Raw genomic sequence first — 18210 nt, forward strand, 5'->3', positions numbered from 1 at the left:
AGGGGGGTGAAGAGGAAGGGTAGTTCCCACTGCGACCACCCAATGCCCCCTTGATCAGAGATGCCCCTGGTGTCACCCCAAGGAGCCTCCCTCCCCTGCCCCCACAATAATGTTAGGGTCATCTCGCGATCAAGCCTCACTTGAGCATCACCTTGAGAGGAACAGATCTAGGCAATTAAACCTGTTGGGAGCTGGGTACCCTGTAGCCTAAGATTGATAGCTAGCCTGGGAGGGGGGGTGGTCAGAGTCCTGGCGCTGCCTCCCCCACAGTCTGATTCCATAGAGCCGGCCGTGGTGGCAATGACTCAGGGGAAGGGCCCCCCCCCCCCGCCACGCTGGAGTTCCCCACCCCTGAAACTCCCAGCGGGGCCCATCCTCTAGGATCTTGCTCGGGATTACCGAGCCAGCTGGCACATTCGACAGTGGCGCTGCCCGGACTTGGACTCCAGGGCTTTCCGGACTTTCCGGGGTAGGGGGCTCCCCGTGGCAGCCGCGGCCCCCAGCTCAGAGGCTCAAGCGAAGCCGGAAAAGAGACCACTCCACTCTCTCTGCCCCTCCCCCGCCAGCGTCCCGGGAGCCCCGGACCCCTGGGGACGCCACCATCCCACGTCGTGCTGTGCCCCGTGGGGGGTTCCCACGCCCGGACTCGGCAGAAGCAGCCGGGCGGGCGGTCACCAGGCCGGCGGCTGCGCGGGGCGGCGCCGGGCCGGGGAGGAAGGCGGGGCGCCCGCTGGGCTCCGGGGCGCCGCTCCCCGAGTTTGCGAGCCGAGGGCACGCGGTCCCAGCTCGGGTGCCGGGCTCCCAGCGGCCCCGCGGGGCGGGAACTTCGGCCCGCCCGTCCCCGCTCGGGAAGCCCCGCGGCCCCGCCCCGCCGGCGCCCCGCCCGCCTCGCAGACTTGAGCTCGCACCGGCGCCGCCGCGGGACGGGAGCGCGCGGACCGTCGCTTCCCTGGGGCCGCGAGCGGCTCGGACGTCGACCTCGGCCGCGTCCCCCGGCCCGTGCTCCGGCCGCTGGCATGGTGCTGCTGGCCGGGCCCGGGCCGGAGGGCAGCGGGGCGCGCTGCGTGTCCCCGCCGCCGCCGTCGCCGCCGCGGGACGAGCTGGCAGAGGGGGACCTTGAGGACTACGAGGAGTACGAGGACTTCTCGCAGCTGCTGGACACCCGCAGCGTCGCCTCGGACGACTCCTTCTACCCGGACGCGGACGAGGAGGAGCGCGGCGCGTCCCGCTCCGAGTGCGCCCCGGAGGGCGACCAGGAGGCGGCGACCCTCCTGCGCGCCGCCAGCGCCAACGACGTGGAGCTGCTGCGGACGCTGGTGCGCCGGGGACCGCGGGTCGAGGAGGTGCAGGAGACCGACCGCAACGGCCGGGTAAGTGGGCGCCTCTGGGTCGGGGAGCACCCACTGTGCGCAGCGCGCCTGCCTCCGTGCTAGGGCGATGCTGGGGTTCCGCGCTCACTGCGCTGCTGCGCCGAGCGCCTTTCCCTCGCACTCCGGTGCACGGCGGGAGAGTGCAGCTCTGGGGGGTCTGCGCACCCCTGGCTGGGGAGCCGGTGACAAGGCCAAGCCTGTTGTATTGCACCCCCTCCCTTCTCTGCCCCTTTCTGGAGTTCTGTCTCCAGTCTGTCCCGGGGGCCTGCGCCTGGTGGAAGGCTCTTCAAACCTCTCAATCCTGCCCATGTCATCCCCTCTCCTTCCGAAAGTGACATTTCCCTCCGGTTTAGGGGACAAAACCTTGTGGCCAACGCTCCCCGCGTCTGTCCCCTCGGCCGCCAGTGCTGCCCTAGGTCCTTCCTGAACTTGCCGCTGCAACGAGCTTGCTGAGGTTGCTGGGTGACCTCCTCCGACTTGGCTAGCGACAATCGAGGGCCACAGTTGTCCGGTGGAGGCAGGGTCTGGGGAAGGCCCGCAGGGATGCGCACCCTGGCGAGCGGGGCAGGCGGGGCTGGGAGGGGGCTCGGCCTAATTTTGCCTCCTTAGACACCATTGCCATTTCTCTCTCTCTCTCTCTCTCTCTCTCTCTCTCTCTCTCTCTCTCTCTCTCTCTCTCTCTCTCTCTCTCTCACACACACACACACACACACACGAGACACCTTTAGCAAAGGGAAGAAAAACTTGGTTTGAGAAGGTGGCCCCGGAGTCAGATTTGAGAGGGATTGGCATGCTCACACAACCCACCCGGGATGTGGAGGGAAAACCCTCCAAGCGCTGGGGGAAGCAGCGTCTTCTTAGTTTGCACCTAGTGTCTGTCAGAAGGGCGCCTGGCCTGCCTGTTCCCCCCTGGTCCTGCCGCTCCAGAGTCAGACAAGGGCAATCGCTTATGCAGTAAAGCTGCTAATGGGACAGATGCCATGTCTTGTTGGGGACCTGGGTGATGGTCAGAGTGGCTTGGTCCCACTGTGGTTTAGCTGCCCTGTGGTCTGGAGTTTAGAGGCCATTGCCTGCCCCTGCCTATCAGAGGACCCTGACCTTAAACTTGCAGGAGGGGCTGTGATTGCCTGTGCATGATATCTGGGGACAAGCCCCGCTGCCCCAGATCATGACGGACCCAGATCTAAGAGGAGGGCCTCCATGGTTTCTGGTCTGGAGGTAAGGAGAGGGGATTCCGGTGGCATCGGATTCCGGCTGTCACAGCTATTTCAACGGCTTGCTTTCATTTGTACTGCGTTTTTACCCACAGATGTTTATGATGTGAACCTGCCTTTGGAAGCAGGTAACTCTGTGCCACTGTTTCTTTGTGCTGGGGGGTCACAGAATACCATGAGTGGGTGGCCGTAGGAACAGACTCAAGTTCTCTCAAGACAGTGTCTGAAATCTGAGCCCAGGACCAGGGGCTCCAGGGATGAAGGGCACACTCTCTTGGAGCTTCTGGGGAAGATGCTCTTCAATTACAAACTCATTCGGAACCACAGCGGCCCTCTAGGACAGGGTAGAACTGCCCCTGTGGGTTTCTGACGCTGTACCTCTTGACAGGAGTAGAAAGTCTGTCTCTCCCCGGAGTCTGACTTGTACACTCTGTTGGCTTTGCTTCCTTGGCAGTCTTTACAGTCTGCCCCCACCCACCCTGCTCCCTTACTACTGTGCCTGCCTGCTCTTTCTGAGTCTAGGCAATGATGGCTTTTAGGAACCCCTAGCCCTGATGGCATAGTGGGTTACACATAGGACTGCTAACAGCAAGGTCAGCAGTGCAAAGCTACCAGCTCCTCCTGTAAAGAGTGACAGTCTTGCAAACCCACAGGAGCCATCCTACGGAGGCAGAAAGGACCTCAAGGCAGTGAGTTTGGTTTGGTTTAACCTGGATGTGGTATTAGCCACTCAACACAGCGTTATTCTCAATCAAGTGGATTCCGACTCACAGTAAGCCTCTAGACCAGAGTAGAACTGCCCCTTTGGGTTCTGAGACTTTTACATCTTTGGGGACATTGACAGCCACTGGCCTTGCCGTTAGCAAGCCAACTGGCAACTGGCCCACTGAGCCAATGGAGCTCCTTCAGGATAGGGGCTGCCCCCTGGGTTTTCAAGGCTGTAACCTGTGCAGTAACAGGCGTTGCTTCACCCCTCTCCTACTGAGAGGCTGCTGGTCATTCAGGTGACCGCCAAGCACTTGAACCACTGTGCCACTATGGCTCCTTATTTGAAATAAGAAATCCCCAAATCAAGAAAACCTCACTGTCATGAAGTTGATCGATGTCCACACATAGTGACCCTCCAGAGCAGGGGTGCTCCACCTTCCTAATGCCTCCCGCAACCCTTAATACAGTTCCTCATGTGGTGGTGACCCCCCAACCATAAAATTACCTTTGTTGCTACTTCAGAACTGTTATTTGGTACTGTTATGAATTGGGCAAACCCTGTGAGAGGGTCATTCGACCCACAGGTTGAGAACCGCTGCGATAGAACGCCGTCCGTGGGTTTCGGAGATGGTCACTCTACAGGAGATAAAAAGGCCCCTCTTTCTCCTGAGGAGCAGCTGGTTGTCTCCAACTGCTGACCTTATGGTGAGTGGCAACCATCGGGTCATCAGTGTGCCATGAGGGCTTCCTTAAGGGATTAGAATTTAATTAATTTATTTTTTCAGGAAGGGAGCGTCATTCAACCACTAGTTCCCATGCATGCTCTAGGAACCTCCCTGAAGGTCCCAAAGGCCCCCATCTGTTCGTTCCACTCCCTGTCTCTTCTGGGCTTAAGGTCTCCTGTGGGCAAGGCCTGGCTCCCCCACCCCCACTTGGAGGCTGGGGGTGCTCAGCCTGCATGTTTGAAAATGGTTCTGCAGCTGAGAAAGGACATTTGAAAACAGCTGTGCTCGGTGGTGAGTACCTTCAGGTGGTGCTGACCCACCTGTAGCCACCCAGTGTACAACAGAATGAAACACTGCCTGGTCCTTGCCATCCTCACCTTGTTCTTTTTTGTCGCCCCCCCCCCCCCACTTCTTAAATCGTTGTTTATCGGCAGTGAGCTGGAAAGGGCCATGGAGTTAGCATACACAGACAACACCGCACAGCACAGTCACAAGGGCCTGGAGTGTTGAGGGGCCAGCCTCACGCTACCTCCATTTAGTAAGCATGGTTAGAGACCAAGAGGGACTCGCTGGCTGCTGCCCCAGCCTGACCCCTTGGAGTACTTTCCTTGGCAGGCCAGGCTGTCGGCCAGGGCTTGCTCGACGGACTTCTCCTGGGCCACCTTCAGGTTCTCCTTCTTGCCTCCCCAGGCCTTCAGGGCCCATGGCTTCAGCAGGGGGCACTTGTTGATGGCGTTGAGGTTGACGGACACCTCCTCCTTGCTCTGGCCTCCAGACAAGGCCTCACCTTGTTCTTACGGTGGAGCCCACTGACGCAGCCACTGTGTCATTCCATCTTGTGGAAGGTCGTCTTCTTGTTTGACACTGTTTCTGTGGAGCCCTGGTGATGCATTGGTCTCCTAACCCCAAGGTCAGCTGTTGGAAACCACCAGCTGCACCCAGGGAGAAAGATGAGGCTTTCTACTCTGGTCAAGAGTTACAGTCTTGGAATCCCATCTGGACAGTTCTACCCTGCCCTGTAGCCTCACTATGAGTCAGAATTAACTCCAGGACGGGGAGCATTTTGTTTTGTGCTGTTTCAGCAAGCTCCCTGCAAGAGGGGACTAACCACAACAACATGCTTTTCCAAATCCCATGTCGTTTTCCAGGGAATGACCTCTCCAGATAACACGCCTTAGGGCCTGAGTTTGCAAGTGGCCCAGCAAACAGCCAGAAGCATCCCATGGGACTTGGGCCTGGCTCTCTTAAAAGGCCCCTCCCTCAGCCTGGGTGGGCGGCGCATAGACCCACGCCTTCTCAGTTTCCCCACCTGTGCCAGGCATTTGGGCAGTGCCGCCCACAGGGGCTGTTGGCTATCCTGTGTCTTTTACCCACCGACCAGGAAGCCCAGGCCTTCTGGATCTCTGCTGTCCACTCTAGTGGGGTGGGAGGCAAGGGCCTCGGTGCGATGCCTACAGGGAGAGGGGGCAGGAGCGGGGGGGGGGGAGGGAGCACTACTAGTTTTGTTTCCAGGCCCTGCATCCCTGCTTCTCAGATGGGTTGGGGCCTGGATTTTTTCATCCTGGTATCAGAGGAGCCTGCAGTGCATTCTGGGCTTGTGGGGAAGGGCATATCACCATCTCTCCATTGTTATGGGTTCAAATAAATGACAGCCACTATACTGTCTCGATAATTTAGAAGAGTCTTTATTCAGTTATAACTGGACTGCCAGAATCTAAAAGCGATTCTCTGATTGCAGTTCCGAGTCAACATTTCAGTCCATCTTTTAAGGCAGAAAATTCATTTATCTTTTGTCTCAGACTTAAGTAAGTGCGGACAGAGCAGAAAACAAAATTATTGTTCCTATTCTTTAGGGTTAGAGAGCACTACAGCATTGATTATAACATCCTAGTAACTTCAGGAAGAGCAAGCACCCTTATCACAAAAGAAGCAATACCAAAATCGACCATATCATCCTGGTTACCATAACAAGATTAACTACACCACTCAGATTACAACATCAAAAGGAACAATATTAAAACAAACAATATATTGAAGAGTAGTCTAAAGTAATTGTGTCCTGAACCTGGGTATATGAGAGTACATTCTAAAATCAATCACTAGGGCAGTGGTTCTCAAGCTTCCTAATGCCGCCACCCTTTCATACAGCTCCTCATGTGGTGGGGACCCCAACCATAAAATGATTTCCATTGCTACTTCATAACTGTCATTTTGTTATTGTTATGAATCATGTAAATATCTGATATGCAGGATGTATTTTCATTGTTACAAATTGAATATAATTAAAGCATAGTGATTAATCACAAAACCATTATGTAATATATTGGGAAATATTTATTTCTAATGACAAATCAATGAAATTTTGTCTTGAAGCATGGGGTAGCATGTGTAACAGTCTTCATGCCGAGTACTTGTAGGTGGGTGAATCTGCATTGGGCGGACCCGCCTGGAGACGGCTAGAGGAGTGGTGTCTCGGTTCCTAAGACCGTTGGAAATCTGTGTTTTCCGATGGTCTTAGGTGACCCTTGTGAAAGGGTCCTTCCACCCCCAAAGGGGTCGAGACCCACAGGTTGAGAACTGCTGCAATGGATGGCTGTATGAATTGTGATGAGTTGTATGAGCTCCCAATAAAATGATTTAAGAAAAAAACAAATACAAGGTCACCTGCGAGCAGGCTGTGCTGTTGGGTTCTGACTGGAAGTGACTCTGCACAGCAGAAGAAACCAGCGCCTGGTCCTGTCAGTCCTCACAGTGTTCCTGGGGGAGGTGTGGTTGGTGGTTTAAACTGAAATGCAACACACACACACACACACACACACCACTTAATTTGCACAATAATAAGTGGTTAAGACAAAGATGACCCAGAGATCTCCAGGAGTTAAACCTTCCTGAGTGGGACCACATCAAGAGGAAAGACACATGGTCTTGAACTTTGCATAATTGGGCTTCATTTGGCTCCCGAGCTGTCTGACATTCTAACTGCCGGTTCACCACCATTACACAGGCAAAAACACTTCCTTTGTTCTCAGCGCTGTCCAGAGCTGGCAGGCGGAGTGGTGGGGGCCAGCCTCGGGGACGAAGGTGCTGGGAGCAGAATAAAAAAAGAAGGCTGCTGGCAGAATGTGCACTGCCTCTGGTCAGGGGTAGGGGTTGGGGGTAGGGGGAGTCCTGGAAAGCAAGTCTTACAGGGAGCAGGTAGGGAGGCCACCCTGCTGTGTGACAGCAGGAGTATTTGAACAGATACCTTCACGGAACCTCTGAAGTTCTGAAGACCTTGTTAGAGCAACAAGTATTATTTTGGAAATGTCTGTGTCCCGTGAGTATTTGAGGAATTCTGGTGGCATAGGGGCTCCAGTCCTCAAGGGTGGCAGTCTGAAACCACCAGCTGCTCCAAGGAAGAAAGATGACAGGCTTTCTATTCCTGCAGAGTTGAGTGTCTTGGAAACTCACATGAGCAATTCCACCTGTCCTATAAGTGGCTGTGCATCGTCTTGATGGCAGGAGGTGAGTGTGAGGGACCAAATATTCGACCAAATTCTGGAGCCACCAGCAAAGATACCATATAGGTGCTTTGTAAACCAAAACACATTGGATCCATAGTGACTCAAACCACCCGGGATGTGTGGCAGCTCAAACTAAGCAGAGAGAGCTGGGACGCTCAAGAAGCCAGGCACGGCCCCCAAGGCTATAGAGACGCTTCCCTAGTGGCACAGTAGTTAGGCACTGGGCTAGGATCTGCAGAGCCCACAGTTTGAAACCCCCAGCCGCTTCTTTGGAGAAAGAGGAGGCTCTCTACTGCTGTAAAGAGTTACAGTCTCAGAAATTCATGACTATGAGTCAGCATTGGCTGATGGCAGTAAGCTTTCCCCCCTCCTTCCCAGGATCCCTGGTGCTGTTTGGCCACTAGCCAAGAGGTAAACTGTTCAGAACCCCAGAGACAGTTTCACCCTGTCCTGTCGGGTCGCTATGAGTTGGAATCAACTCCAGGGCAGGGAGTTTTTGTTCTTTGCTCTTTCAGGAAGTGTTTCGGCCCGTCCACTGTACTTAGGCTCCCTGCAAGAGGGAACTGACCACAACAACATACATTTCCAAATCCAGTGTCCTTTTCCAGGGACTGACATCTCCTGATACCAAGCCCTAAGAAGGAGGGCCTGTAGACCAGCAAACAGCCTAAAGCTCCTCTCTCCAGCAAGGAGATGGAATCGATTGGAATGCATCTCCAGACATCTGGCCTGCAGGCTTGGTGTTTGTGGTTATCCAGATGGCCCAGTCGGCAGACACAGCCGGCTGCAAACCAGAAGGCTGGGCTTCATGTTCCCCGGGAGGTTCCTGGAAAGAAAGTCCTGGTGATCTCCTTCAGAAAGGTCCAGCTTGGGCACGAGTCTGCCTGACCCAGGGTGGGCGTCCGTCGTCACCGACTCCAATGCCGTGGACTCACAGTTAATGCACAGAGTGACTTCCAAAGACCCTGGTCCTACCTGGGATTTTTCATTCTTTGATGCCTGATACCTGATCCCTTTAACACCTTGTGATCGCACAGGCTGGTGTGCTTCTTCCATGTGGGTTTTGTTGCTTCTCAGCTAGATGGCTGCTTGTTTACCTTCAAGCGTTTAAGACCCAAGACACTATATCTTTTGATAGCCGGGCACCATCAGCTTTCTTCACCACATTTGCTTATGCACCCACTTTGTCTTCGGTGATTGTGTCGGGAAGGTAAGCATCATAGAATGCCAATTTAATAGAACAAAGTATTCTTGCATTGAGGGAATACTTGAGTGGAGGCCCAATGTCCATCTGCTACCTTAATACTAAACCTATAAATATGTGCACATAGATCTATTTCCCCATCCTGTTACATAAATATATTTACATACGTACATGCCTTTATTTAGACCTCTATAAATGCCCTTTGCCTCCTAGCTCTTTTCTCTATTTCCTTTGACTTTCCTCTTGTCCCACTATGATGCTCAGCCTTCATTTGAGTTTCAGTAATTCCTCTTGGTTACATTGCCCTTGATCACGCCCTACCAGGCCTCTTACACCTGCCTCACCACTGATTTGGATCACTTGTTGTTCTCATTTATCACCTTTCACTGCCTGAAACAGTAACTGTCAGGAAGCATTCAGTTGCAAGGCTGGCAGTTCAAGCCCACCCACGCACTCTCAGGAGAAAGGTGAGGCTCCCCGCTCCCATGAAGATTTATTTCATAGCCCCAGAAAACCTAAATAGGGTCAGAAGTCAGCATGGACTTGAGGGCCATTTCTCCCGACTCCCAGAAGCTAACCAAGCTCTGAACCGCACTCTGCCACACTCTGATTCCAACTTGGTGACGCTGTGGGGTAGAGAATTGCCCCCTCGGGGTTCTAAGGCTGTCTATCTGACCAGAGCAGAAAGCCTCCTCATTCTTCGGAAGAGTGGCTGGTGGTTTCAAGATGTGGATCTTGCTGATCGCAGGGCAAGGTATAACCCAGTACTCGCCCAGGGCTTGAGCCCCTAAGGAGCCTAGTTTGCTAGAGCGTCTGCCCATTTTAGAGATTTTGTAAACGCGGGGGGTGCACGTGTTTTCTGTTGTCCGTATTGACTGAGTGTTTGTTCAAAGTTCATCCCGTGGTATGTAGCGGGTATCAGAATGGAGCCTCTCTTTACCACTGAATTGTACTGCATCACATGGACCAACCTTGTTTTGTTGAATTGTTTGTCGATGTGCACTTGGGTGTGTCAGCTTCTGGCTGCTGTAACAGGGTGGACAAGACTCTGAGAGTTGCTCTCCATGGTTTTGAAGAGGTCCATGTGTTTTTGATACAAGTATATCAGCTAGCAACGGCCACAACAATGCTGCGTAAGGAACGACTCCAAATTTGCATCTGAATTGCCGTGCTGGTAAGGAATATTGAAAGTACCACGGACTGCCAAGAGAATAAACAAGAAGTACAGCCAGAATGCTCCTTAGAGGCAAGGTTGGGAAGACTTTGTCTTCCATACTTTGGACATGTGATCAAGAGAGTGCTTTGAGAAGGACGTCATGCTTGGTAAAATAGAAGGGCAGCCAAAAGGAGGAAGGCCTTCAAGGAGATGGGGGAAATAGTGGCTGCGCCGATCGGCTCATGTACAGGGATGACTGTGAGGGTGGCGGAGGACTACGCCGGGTGCTTTGTTCTATTGTGAGCAGGGTTGTTGTGAGTGGGCACTGACTGATGGCACCAAACAACACCTGGTGGCATAGTAGTTATGAGTTAGACTGCGATCTGCAAGGTCACCAGTTCAAAACCACCAGCCACACCTAGGGAGAAAGACAGGGCTTTCTACTCCCATAAAGAGTTACAGTCTTGGAAACTCACAGGGGAAGTTCTACCCTGCTCTGTCAGGTCGCTATGAGTTGGCATTGACTCGATGGCAGTGTGTGTTTGTTTTGTTTTGTTTTAGAAACAACAACAAACAAGTCCCGCACTACGGCATAAGCACCCTTTGCTCAGGGTGACTGGATGGTTCTGCAGACCTGGGGCTGACTCATCTATTTCTGCATTCTGAGCCCAGTGGTCTGAGGGGGCAGGGCCAGGGGGCAGTCTCAGCCAGGATGACTCCACATGACCCCTGTGGCCTCTGTCCTCCAGCAGGCCGGCCAGCAGTGTCTGCCCAGCAGAGGCAGTGTGCCAAGAGCACACGCTGAGCACATATGGTCTCTGGGGGCCTCCGCTTGGAAGCAGCTCCTTGTCTCTTCTGCTGATTCGAGTCACAAGGCCAAGCCCAGGCTCAGGGCTCAGCACAATGGACTGCCCTTCTCGGTGCAGCGTGACTGGCAAGGGGCACGGGCAGAAAAAACGCCCAAGCTCACCACTATCGAGGCAGTGTCCCCTCATAGCGACTCTATAGGACAGAGAACTGGCCCTGTGGGTTTCCGAGACTGTAACTCTTTGGGAGGACCAGAAAGCCTCATCTTTCTCCCAAGGAGCAGCTGGTAGGTTTGAACTGCTGACCTTACAAGTGGGTGTCAGCTCATGTTGTAACCGACTATGCCACGGAGGCTCCTCATGGGCAGAGGGAGGGAAAGTGGCTGTTTAGGCAAGCCCTGTACTGAAAGATGAGGCTCTGCTAGGGTGCCCTTGACCCCCCTGCATGCCCTTGACATGCCTCAAAAAGAGCACCTGGCATGCCTCAGGCTGATGGGGATGGTGTTTGGTGGTGGGGAACCTTCTTGCCCTGGTGGCAAAGTGCCCCATGAGTTGGGCTGCAAATCCCAAAGTCTGCAGTTCAAAGCCACGGGCTGCTCCTCAGGAGAAAGACTGCCTGCTCCCGAAAAGATGGGCAGCCAGGGGGAAATCCTCTGCAGGGTCGCTCTGCGGCAGAACCGCCTCAAAAACTGGGACTTTTGGTTGGGGGGGCGGGGTGCTTGTTGGAGGGCATGGAGCTTGAAGGCAGGCCACTTTGCAGGAACCTCTGGCAGATGCATGTGAGCTGGCTGACAATCCAGTGTTGCCAGGTCTTGCCCCCATTCTTCATCTCCTGTTTGTAAGGAAGAGCCACGGAGACTTGGGCAGCCTCTTTGGAAAGGAAGGGATGGTGCCACCGTTTCCCGGTTCTCCTTCATGAGACCACAGACGGTAGCAATGCCCACTCGGAGACCCCCGTGTCCCTTCAAATGTTTAAAGAAAATAGGCATCGAGCTTGGAGATGGAAAGGGAATCTTGCTGACAATGCCTGCTTGTGTTTCCGCTGCCGTCACTAAGGCTGTGCTGCAATACAAATGCTGCTGTCCTTGCTGGTGTGGTTAGGTGCCCAGAGTCGGTTCCAGTAGCGATCCAGTGTACAATAGAACCCACACCTGCCTGCCCTGGCCGTGCCTACCATGGGTGTTCTGTCTGGTCGTTATGTGGTAGCCACTGTTTCAGTCCATCCTTCAACACCCTCCATCTTTTCCCACTAAGCCTGAGGTCCTTTTCCAAGGGGTGGTGTCTCCTGAGAGCGTGTCCCGTACATGAGGTGACGCCGCACCCTCTGCCCTCCTGGTTGTGCTTCCTCCAAGACAGATCTGTCTGTTCTTCTGGCCGTCTTAAAACGCACCGCTGACTCTATAGAGGAGCGCTTACAGAGTAGAACTGCCCGTTGGGTTTCTGAGACTTTAAATCTTTACAGGAGTAGACAGCTTCATCTTCCCCCTGCGGAATGCCTGGTGGATTTGAACCGCTGACCTTGTGGTTAGCAGTGCACTATGCCACCAGGGCTCCATTGGCATCGCATGATGCTTTCGGTATTCTTAGCCAGCACCTTCATTGAAATGCATCTATTTGTCATTGGTCTTAATAGCCCAGTGTCCAAATTTCACATGCACGTGAAGCTTGGGTCAGGTGCCCTTTAGGCCTCAAAGCGTCTTCCTTGGTGGCCCAGCACTTTAGAGAGGGCGAGTGCAGCAGACTCACCCAAGGCAACAGCATGTCTGTTTTCATTTCTTGACTACAGGTAATTTTACCCAATTTAAGTCTGGGTTCTCCGTATGCTCTGTAGTGTCCTCTGATGTTCAGTCTGAATTAGGAGCCCTGGTGGCCACAGTGGCTACATATTGGGCTGCTAACGGCCAGGTTAGCAGTTCGAAACCACCAGCTGCTCCTCGGTAGAAAGACAGGCTTTCTACTCCTTTAAAGAGTTGCAGTCTCGGAAACCTACCGGGGCCATTCCGCCTTGCCCTATACAGTCAGCATCACCTCGGTGGCAGGGAGATTGACTTTTTGGTTTTCAGTCTGGAATGAAGAGAGGGGTCTGTTCTGTTGGGGTTACTTGTCTGATTACTTCAGCTTACACCTGGGACCTGGACCCCAAAGTGTGTCTATGTGCATCAGCTCTGACGTCCACTGACTGTTTAGTGATTGAGTCTCTGCACTGGCCCAGAGGCCAGGGTTCTTCTGAAGTGAGTGAACGCCTTCACACGCACACGGACAGGAAGCAGGCGGGTGAGGGGATGGAGTAGAATTGTGGAGGCATTTGGAGCCGGAGGTTTTCACAGACACAGTGGTTTCCCCGCATGGCAAGTACCATTTTTTTCTGGGGAGTTTTTACAAAATCCTAATACCCGAGCCACCTCCTTGATGAAGGAAGGGAGAACCAAGGATGGAACAAGGAGCTGTGTTTTGCCCACATTTCTGGTAATCCCCCGAATGCCAGGCCTGAGACGCCCTGTGGCAGGATCCGGATGGGCGGCTGCAGCACCACCTGGAGAGGACAGAGGGCTGGGCACATGTAGGGACTTCCAGGGGACATGGTCCCGTCAGCTCTCCTGGGAGCCATGGGGTTGGTGGTTCGGGTTCCTGAGGTGATGTGTCTCCTCCAGGCTTACTCTGCTCTTGGGTCTGAGGCAGTGCTCAAGCCCGAGCCCGTAAGCCTGAGACTCGCCTCTTCCAGGACTCCTAGCTTCACCATCTGGGCCCAACCTGGACACTGGGCTGCTACCGAAGGAGGGCAGGGCAGGGCTGGCTCTCGGAGTTCCTGGCATTCAGTAGGCACCGCTGTGCAAAGGGCTTGCTGCTCACTCCAGCGCCCTGCATTGAGGAGGGAAGGGAGGGGCCTCCCCAGTTATGTTGGCAACCACTCTCCTGCTGATTTCTCAGTGCAGTGAGATGCTCTGGTTCAACCCTCACCCACTTAAAAGTTGTTATTTTTAAGCTAGGAAGTGTTTTTTTTTAATCTAAAATTCTCTGTCTCACCCCCACCACCCCGTTAATGCAAAGCTTCATCTTTCTCCCCAGCAGCCCCTGGTGGGTTCAAATCTCTGATCATGTGGTTAGCAGCTCAATAGGTAACCCACTGCTGGTGGCTTAGTGGCTAAGCGTTGGGCTGCTAACCACAAGGTCAGCAGCTCGAGACCGCCAGCGGCTCCCTCAGGAAAAACAAACAAGCTTTCTACTCTTGCAGAAAGTGTCGTAGGGCTTTTCAAGCTCATGGGAGACCCTGAAAATGAAGCTGGGCTCCCGAAGAAGGTGTCTTCAATGTCAGTTGAGAGTACACGCTGGTGCGCAGTGGGGCAAGGTGGTACCTTCCTCCAGGGCTGTGGTCCACGAAGCCTGCACTAGAGGCTCCACGTCTGATGGGGAGGCGAGTGGGGGGACAGGTTCCAGAAGAGAGGGGCATAGACAGAGTGTGTGTGTGTGTGTGTGTGTGTGTGTGTGTGTGTGTGTGTGTGTGTACACAGGACTGTCTCCCACAGAGCCACGTTTCCGGGAGGTGCTGGCCCCGTGTGTGCAATACCATATATATAGTAGCACGTTATCTGAGTCCAGGAAAGGCACATGATGTTGGTTTAAAAATAAGCTGCAGGATCAGAGAACCCATCTCCCAGGATCACATCCTGTATGGCTGCATCTACGTGGCTTTTTTGGAATTATGCCTTTCTGGACACGGGCCTGAGCGCTTGGCTACTAACCCCAAAGCCAGTGGTTTGAACCCAGGAATGGCTCTGTGTGAGAAAACAGATGTGGCCTGGCCCCGTGACGATTAAATTGGAAACTGTGGGGGCAGTTCTGCTTGGTTCTTAGGGGTCGCTGTGAGTCGGAACCAGCTTCCTGCCAGTGGGCTTGGTGTTGGCTTTGTTCTGGAGATTGAAGGAGGGGCTCGTGGTGGTGGGGTCCAGGTGTGGGGAGGAAATGTGGGAGCAGGTAGGGTACTGTGCAGAGACTGTAAGAGAGAAGGGAGCCAGGCAGAAATGGTGAGGTGTGTACTTTGTGGTGGTTCTAAAAGTTCCGAGCCCGGTGGTGTCATGGTTATGCATTGAGTTGCTACTGGTAAGGTTGGCAGTTCAAAGCCACCAGCTACCCCTTGGGAGAAAGATGAATTTTTCTACTCCAGTGAAGAGTTATAGTCAGGGAAACTCCCAGGGGCAGTTCCACCCTGTCCTGTAAGGTCACGTCACTATGTGTCAGAATTGACTCGATGGCAGTGAATTTTTGTTCGTTTTTAATATGAAGTTACAAAGAGCCGGGATGGTGCAGTGAGTGAACTTTGGCCTCCTAACCAGTGTTTGGCAGTTCAAATCCACCAGCCGCTGCAAGGGAGGAAGATGAGGCTGAGGCAGTTTGCTTCCGTAAAGATTCACAATCTCAGAAACCCTATGCGGGCAGTTTTCCCCTGTCCTTGACGGTCACAAAATCAACTTGACAACAGTCGCTTTTGGTTCATCCCCCAGCCCAAACTCACTGTCGTCAAGTCGATTCTGACTCGTAGAACACTGGTAGAACTACCCTTTTGGATTTCTGAGGCTTTAACGCTTCCTGGGAGCAGAAAGCCTCATCTTTCTCCAGGGGAGCAGCTGGCGGGTTTGAACTGCTGACCTTGTGTTGTGTTTGTGGTCTGCAGATCCCAATGTCATCCGCTGAGCCACCAGGGCAGGTAGGAAGTTGCACACGGACTACATTGCATAGAACTAAAGGGCCCTGGCGGGACGGGTTACAGGCTGCTTGGCTGCTAAGTGACAGATTGGTGGCAAAGTGACCACAGCAGAAGCGCAGGACTCCTGGAGGCCCAGTAAGGAAAGTCTTTCAAGGAGACGCCGAGTTTTGCAAACAGCGGACACACTTGACTTCTCACCTTAAGCTTGGGGGTTCCAAACCACTCAGAGGTGCCTCGGAAAATCCCCCACCGGAAAGCCAGCCAGTGGCACCCAGTTCTGTTCTGACACTGAGGGTCCCCACCACCGGAAGCCTGTCCAGGGGACCCATCTGTTGTTTCTTTCTCTCGGAGGGGGGCGGGTGTCACATGCTCACACGTGTCAACATTTTCCCTGAGCAGAAGTGGGTGCAGGAGCCCAGCCCATGTCAAGGCCCAGGTCCACCTTGGGTCTCTCAGAGATTCATGGCGGGGTGGCTCTGATGGCTTCCAGAAGGCCCCCTCTCCTTGACATTGGGAAAGCAGCCGTGGACCGAGGTCTGACTCCCGCAGTTTAGTTTGAAAGGCCTCCCTCTAGACCTCCCTGCGTCTGTGTCACCAAGCACAAGGGACAACAGTCTCCTGCTAAAAATAGAGGTGGTGACACAGCTGCTCGCTTGTGTTGGCACTGTTTGTCTGGCATCTTTTCTTTCCCTGTGATGGCAGATAACGGGCAGGTTTCTAGGAAATTCGCTCTGCTTTCAGCAGAACCAGGCTGTGTGCACTGAGCAGCGTGGAGAGGACCCTGCACCCCCGTTGCTGGGCCTTGGGATCCTTCTCCGCCTCTGGGGTGCAGGTGGGGCTGGTCTCTGGAATAAAAATAAACCCAGGGGACATAAGAGTCACATGTGGGACAACTGGCATGATGGAGAGGGGCACAGGACGGTGCCAGCATGGCTTGTCACCTGCCTGAAGGGCCTCGCTCTGGTGTGACTTGTCACCTGTCTGGGACAGGTCATCACGAGGCTCCCCACCCCCGTGCTCCCCCTCATGCACTGTGATGGCTGGTGTCTGTAAGCATTTGTCGGCCTGTGAGCATGACCGACTCATTCTGGCTGGCCTGGGATTTTAGCCCTGAAGGGACCTGGGGAAATTTCAGGTAAGATACACAGTTGATTAACCTACTTTTGAAGAAGGCGTTTCCTGAAAAATCTCTCAACCACAGAATGTTCCCGTCAGCAGCATATGAGAATAACTCGCAGAAGGAAAGTTGTTGTATTAAGTTGTATTAGCTGGGCCCTGAGGGGAGAACTGTGGTGTAAATAAACCTAGACCTCAGGCTAGGTCTTCATCACTGGGAAGCTGTCACCCAGCTTGGGGAGGGGCCGGTGCCTTGTGTGGGCAGCACAAGGCAGAGGCAGGTACATCTCCAGGGGGTCTTTTAGGAATCTGGAAAGGCCTTGATCCCCGGGATGAGGCTTGGGGAACTAGGACTACACTTCCAGGCATGAAATGTGGAAACAGTACATTTTCCTAAAAAAACACCAGTTACTGAAACTGCATTGGGGAGTTATGGTGAGTTTGTTTTTAAGAGAAATAATCACTTAAAATTTCTCTTGGGTGTAAACCCATTTGCATCCAGTGGGTGTAGAAGGAGGCGTAGGTGTTTTGATTTAATCATACCTTCCCCCACCCCAAAAAAAGCAAACAGCCTCATCTTGTTTGATAAAGATGCTGCTGTTCTTAGGTGCCTTTGGGTTGGTTCCGACTCATAGCGACTTCTGCACAACAGAACGACACACCCGCCATCCTGGGCCCCTCACAGCGATCCCAATGCCCGAGCCATTGTTGCAGCCCCTGTCAGTCCATCTCCGGAGGGCCTTCCTGTTTGTTTACCGAGCATGACCCCCTCCTCCAGGGACTGGTGTCTCCTGACAACATGTCCCATGTATGTGAGACGTCCCTCTGTCCTCCCCTTTAAGAAGCATTCTGACTCGACTGCCTCCGAGACAGATGGCTTGTTCTTCTGGCAGTGCAGGGCAGTCAGTACCCTTCACCAACACTATATTTCAAACGCACCAATTCGTCTTCGTCTTCCTTATTCTGGGCAGATTTCACTGTGGCTGCCATGGAAAATGCCGCGGGAGTGGGTAACCTCCTTGCTTCTTAACATGTTCTGGATAGGTCTTGTGCAGCAGATTGACCCGAAGCAACACATCTTTTGATTTCTGATGCTGCTTCCAGGAGCATGGTATGCAGAGCAGAAGCCCCTGGGGCCTGCAGCAGAATGGGGTGGGGATGGGGGGGTTAGGAAAAAGGCAACTTTAAAGTCCTGCAGGGTAAATCCCCAACATGCAAATGAGGAATCAGTCAAAGGAAAGTGAGGTCCAGTGAGCCTTTTAAATGGCTTTGTGTTCTCTGGTTTACATAGCCACATAACCGCCTGCCTCCAGGAATCCCAGTGCCCCGCTGGTTAAGTAGGACTCAATGGTTTGAAAAACAAACAAACAAACAAAATAAAGGAGACCCGGCCATAAAGATTGTTGTTATATGTGGATCATTGCGTTTGGTTTTCCCTCCCTCCCCTTCCAGGGGCAACAGAAACCACATGGGGGAAGGGAGACCGAGGTCCTTGTAAAATAATTTATAATTCATCAAGGGGCCTCAAGGGTTGGGGGGAGGGAGGGAAAAGGAGGAGTTGATGCCAAGTGCTCAATCGAAAGTAAATATCTAGAGAAGAATGATGGCAACATGTGTACACACATGCTTGATACAATTGATGTATGGATTGTTATAAGAGCTGTAAGAGCCCCCAATAAAATGATCTTAAAAAATATTCAGAGGAA

General features: G+C 53.4%; 1 protein-coding gene across 1 annotated transcript in view; it reads left to right on the forward strand.

Annotated features, from left to right (window-relative positions):
- Positions 1–465: 465 nt before the first annotated feature.
- Positions 466–18210, forward strand: part of ANKRD33B (ankyrin repeat domain 33B) — a 74313-nt gene continuing 56568 nt past the window's right edge. The window contains exon 1 of the mRNA XM_075540863.1: positions 466–1370. Coding sequence (XP_075396978.1) covers positions 1017–1370 — 354 coding nt within the window. The 5' untranslated portion in view covers positions 466–1016. The remainder of the gene's footprint in view (positions 1371–18210) is intronic.

Source organism: Tenrec ecaudatus, chromosome 2, assembly GCF_050624435.1.
Source record: "Tenrec ecaudatus isolate mTenEca1 chromosome 2, mTenEca1.hap1, whole genome shotgun sequence".
In the NCBI taxonomy this organism is placed as follows: Eukaryota; Metazoa; Chordata; class Mammalia; order Afrosoricida; family Tenrecidae; genus Tenrec; species Tenrec ecaudatus.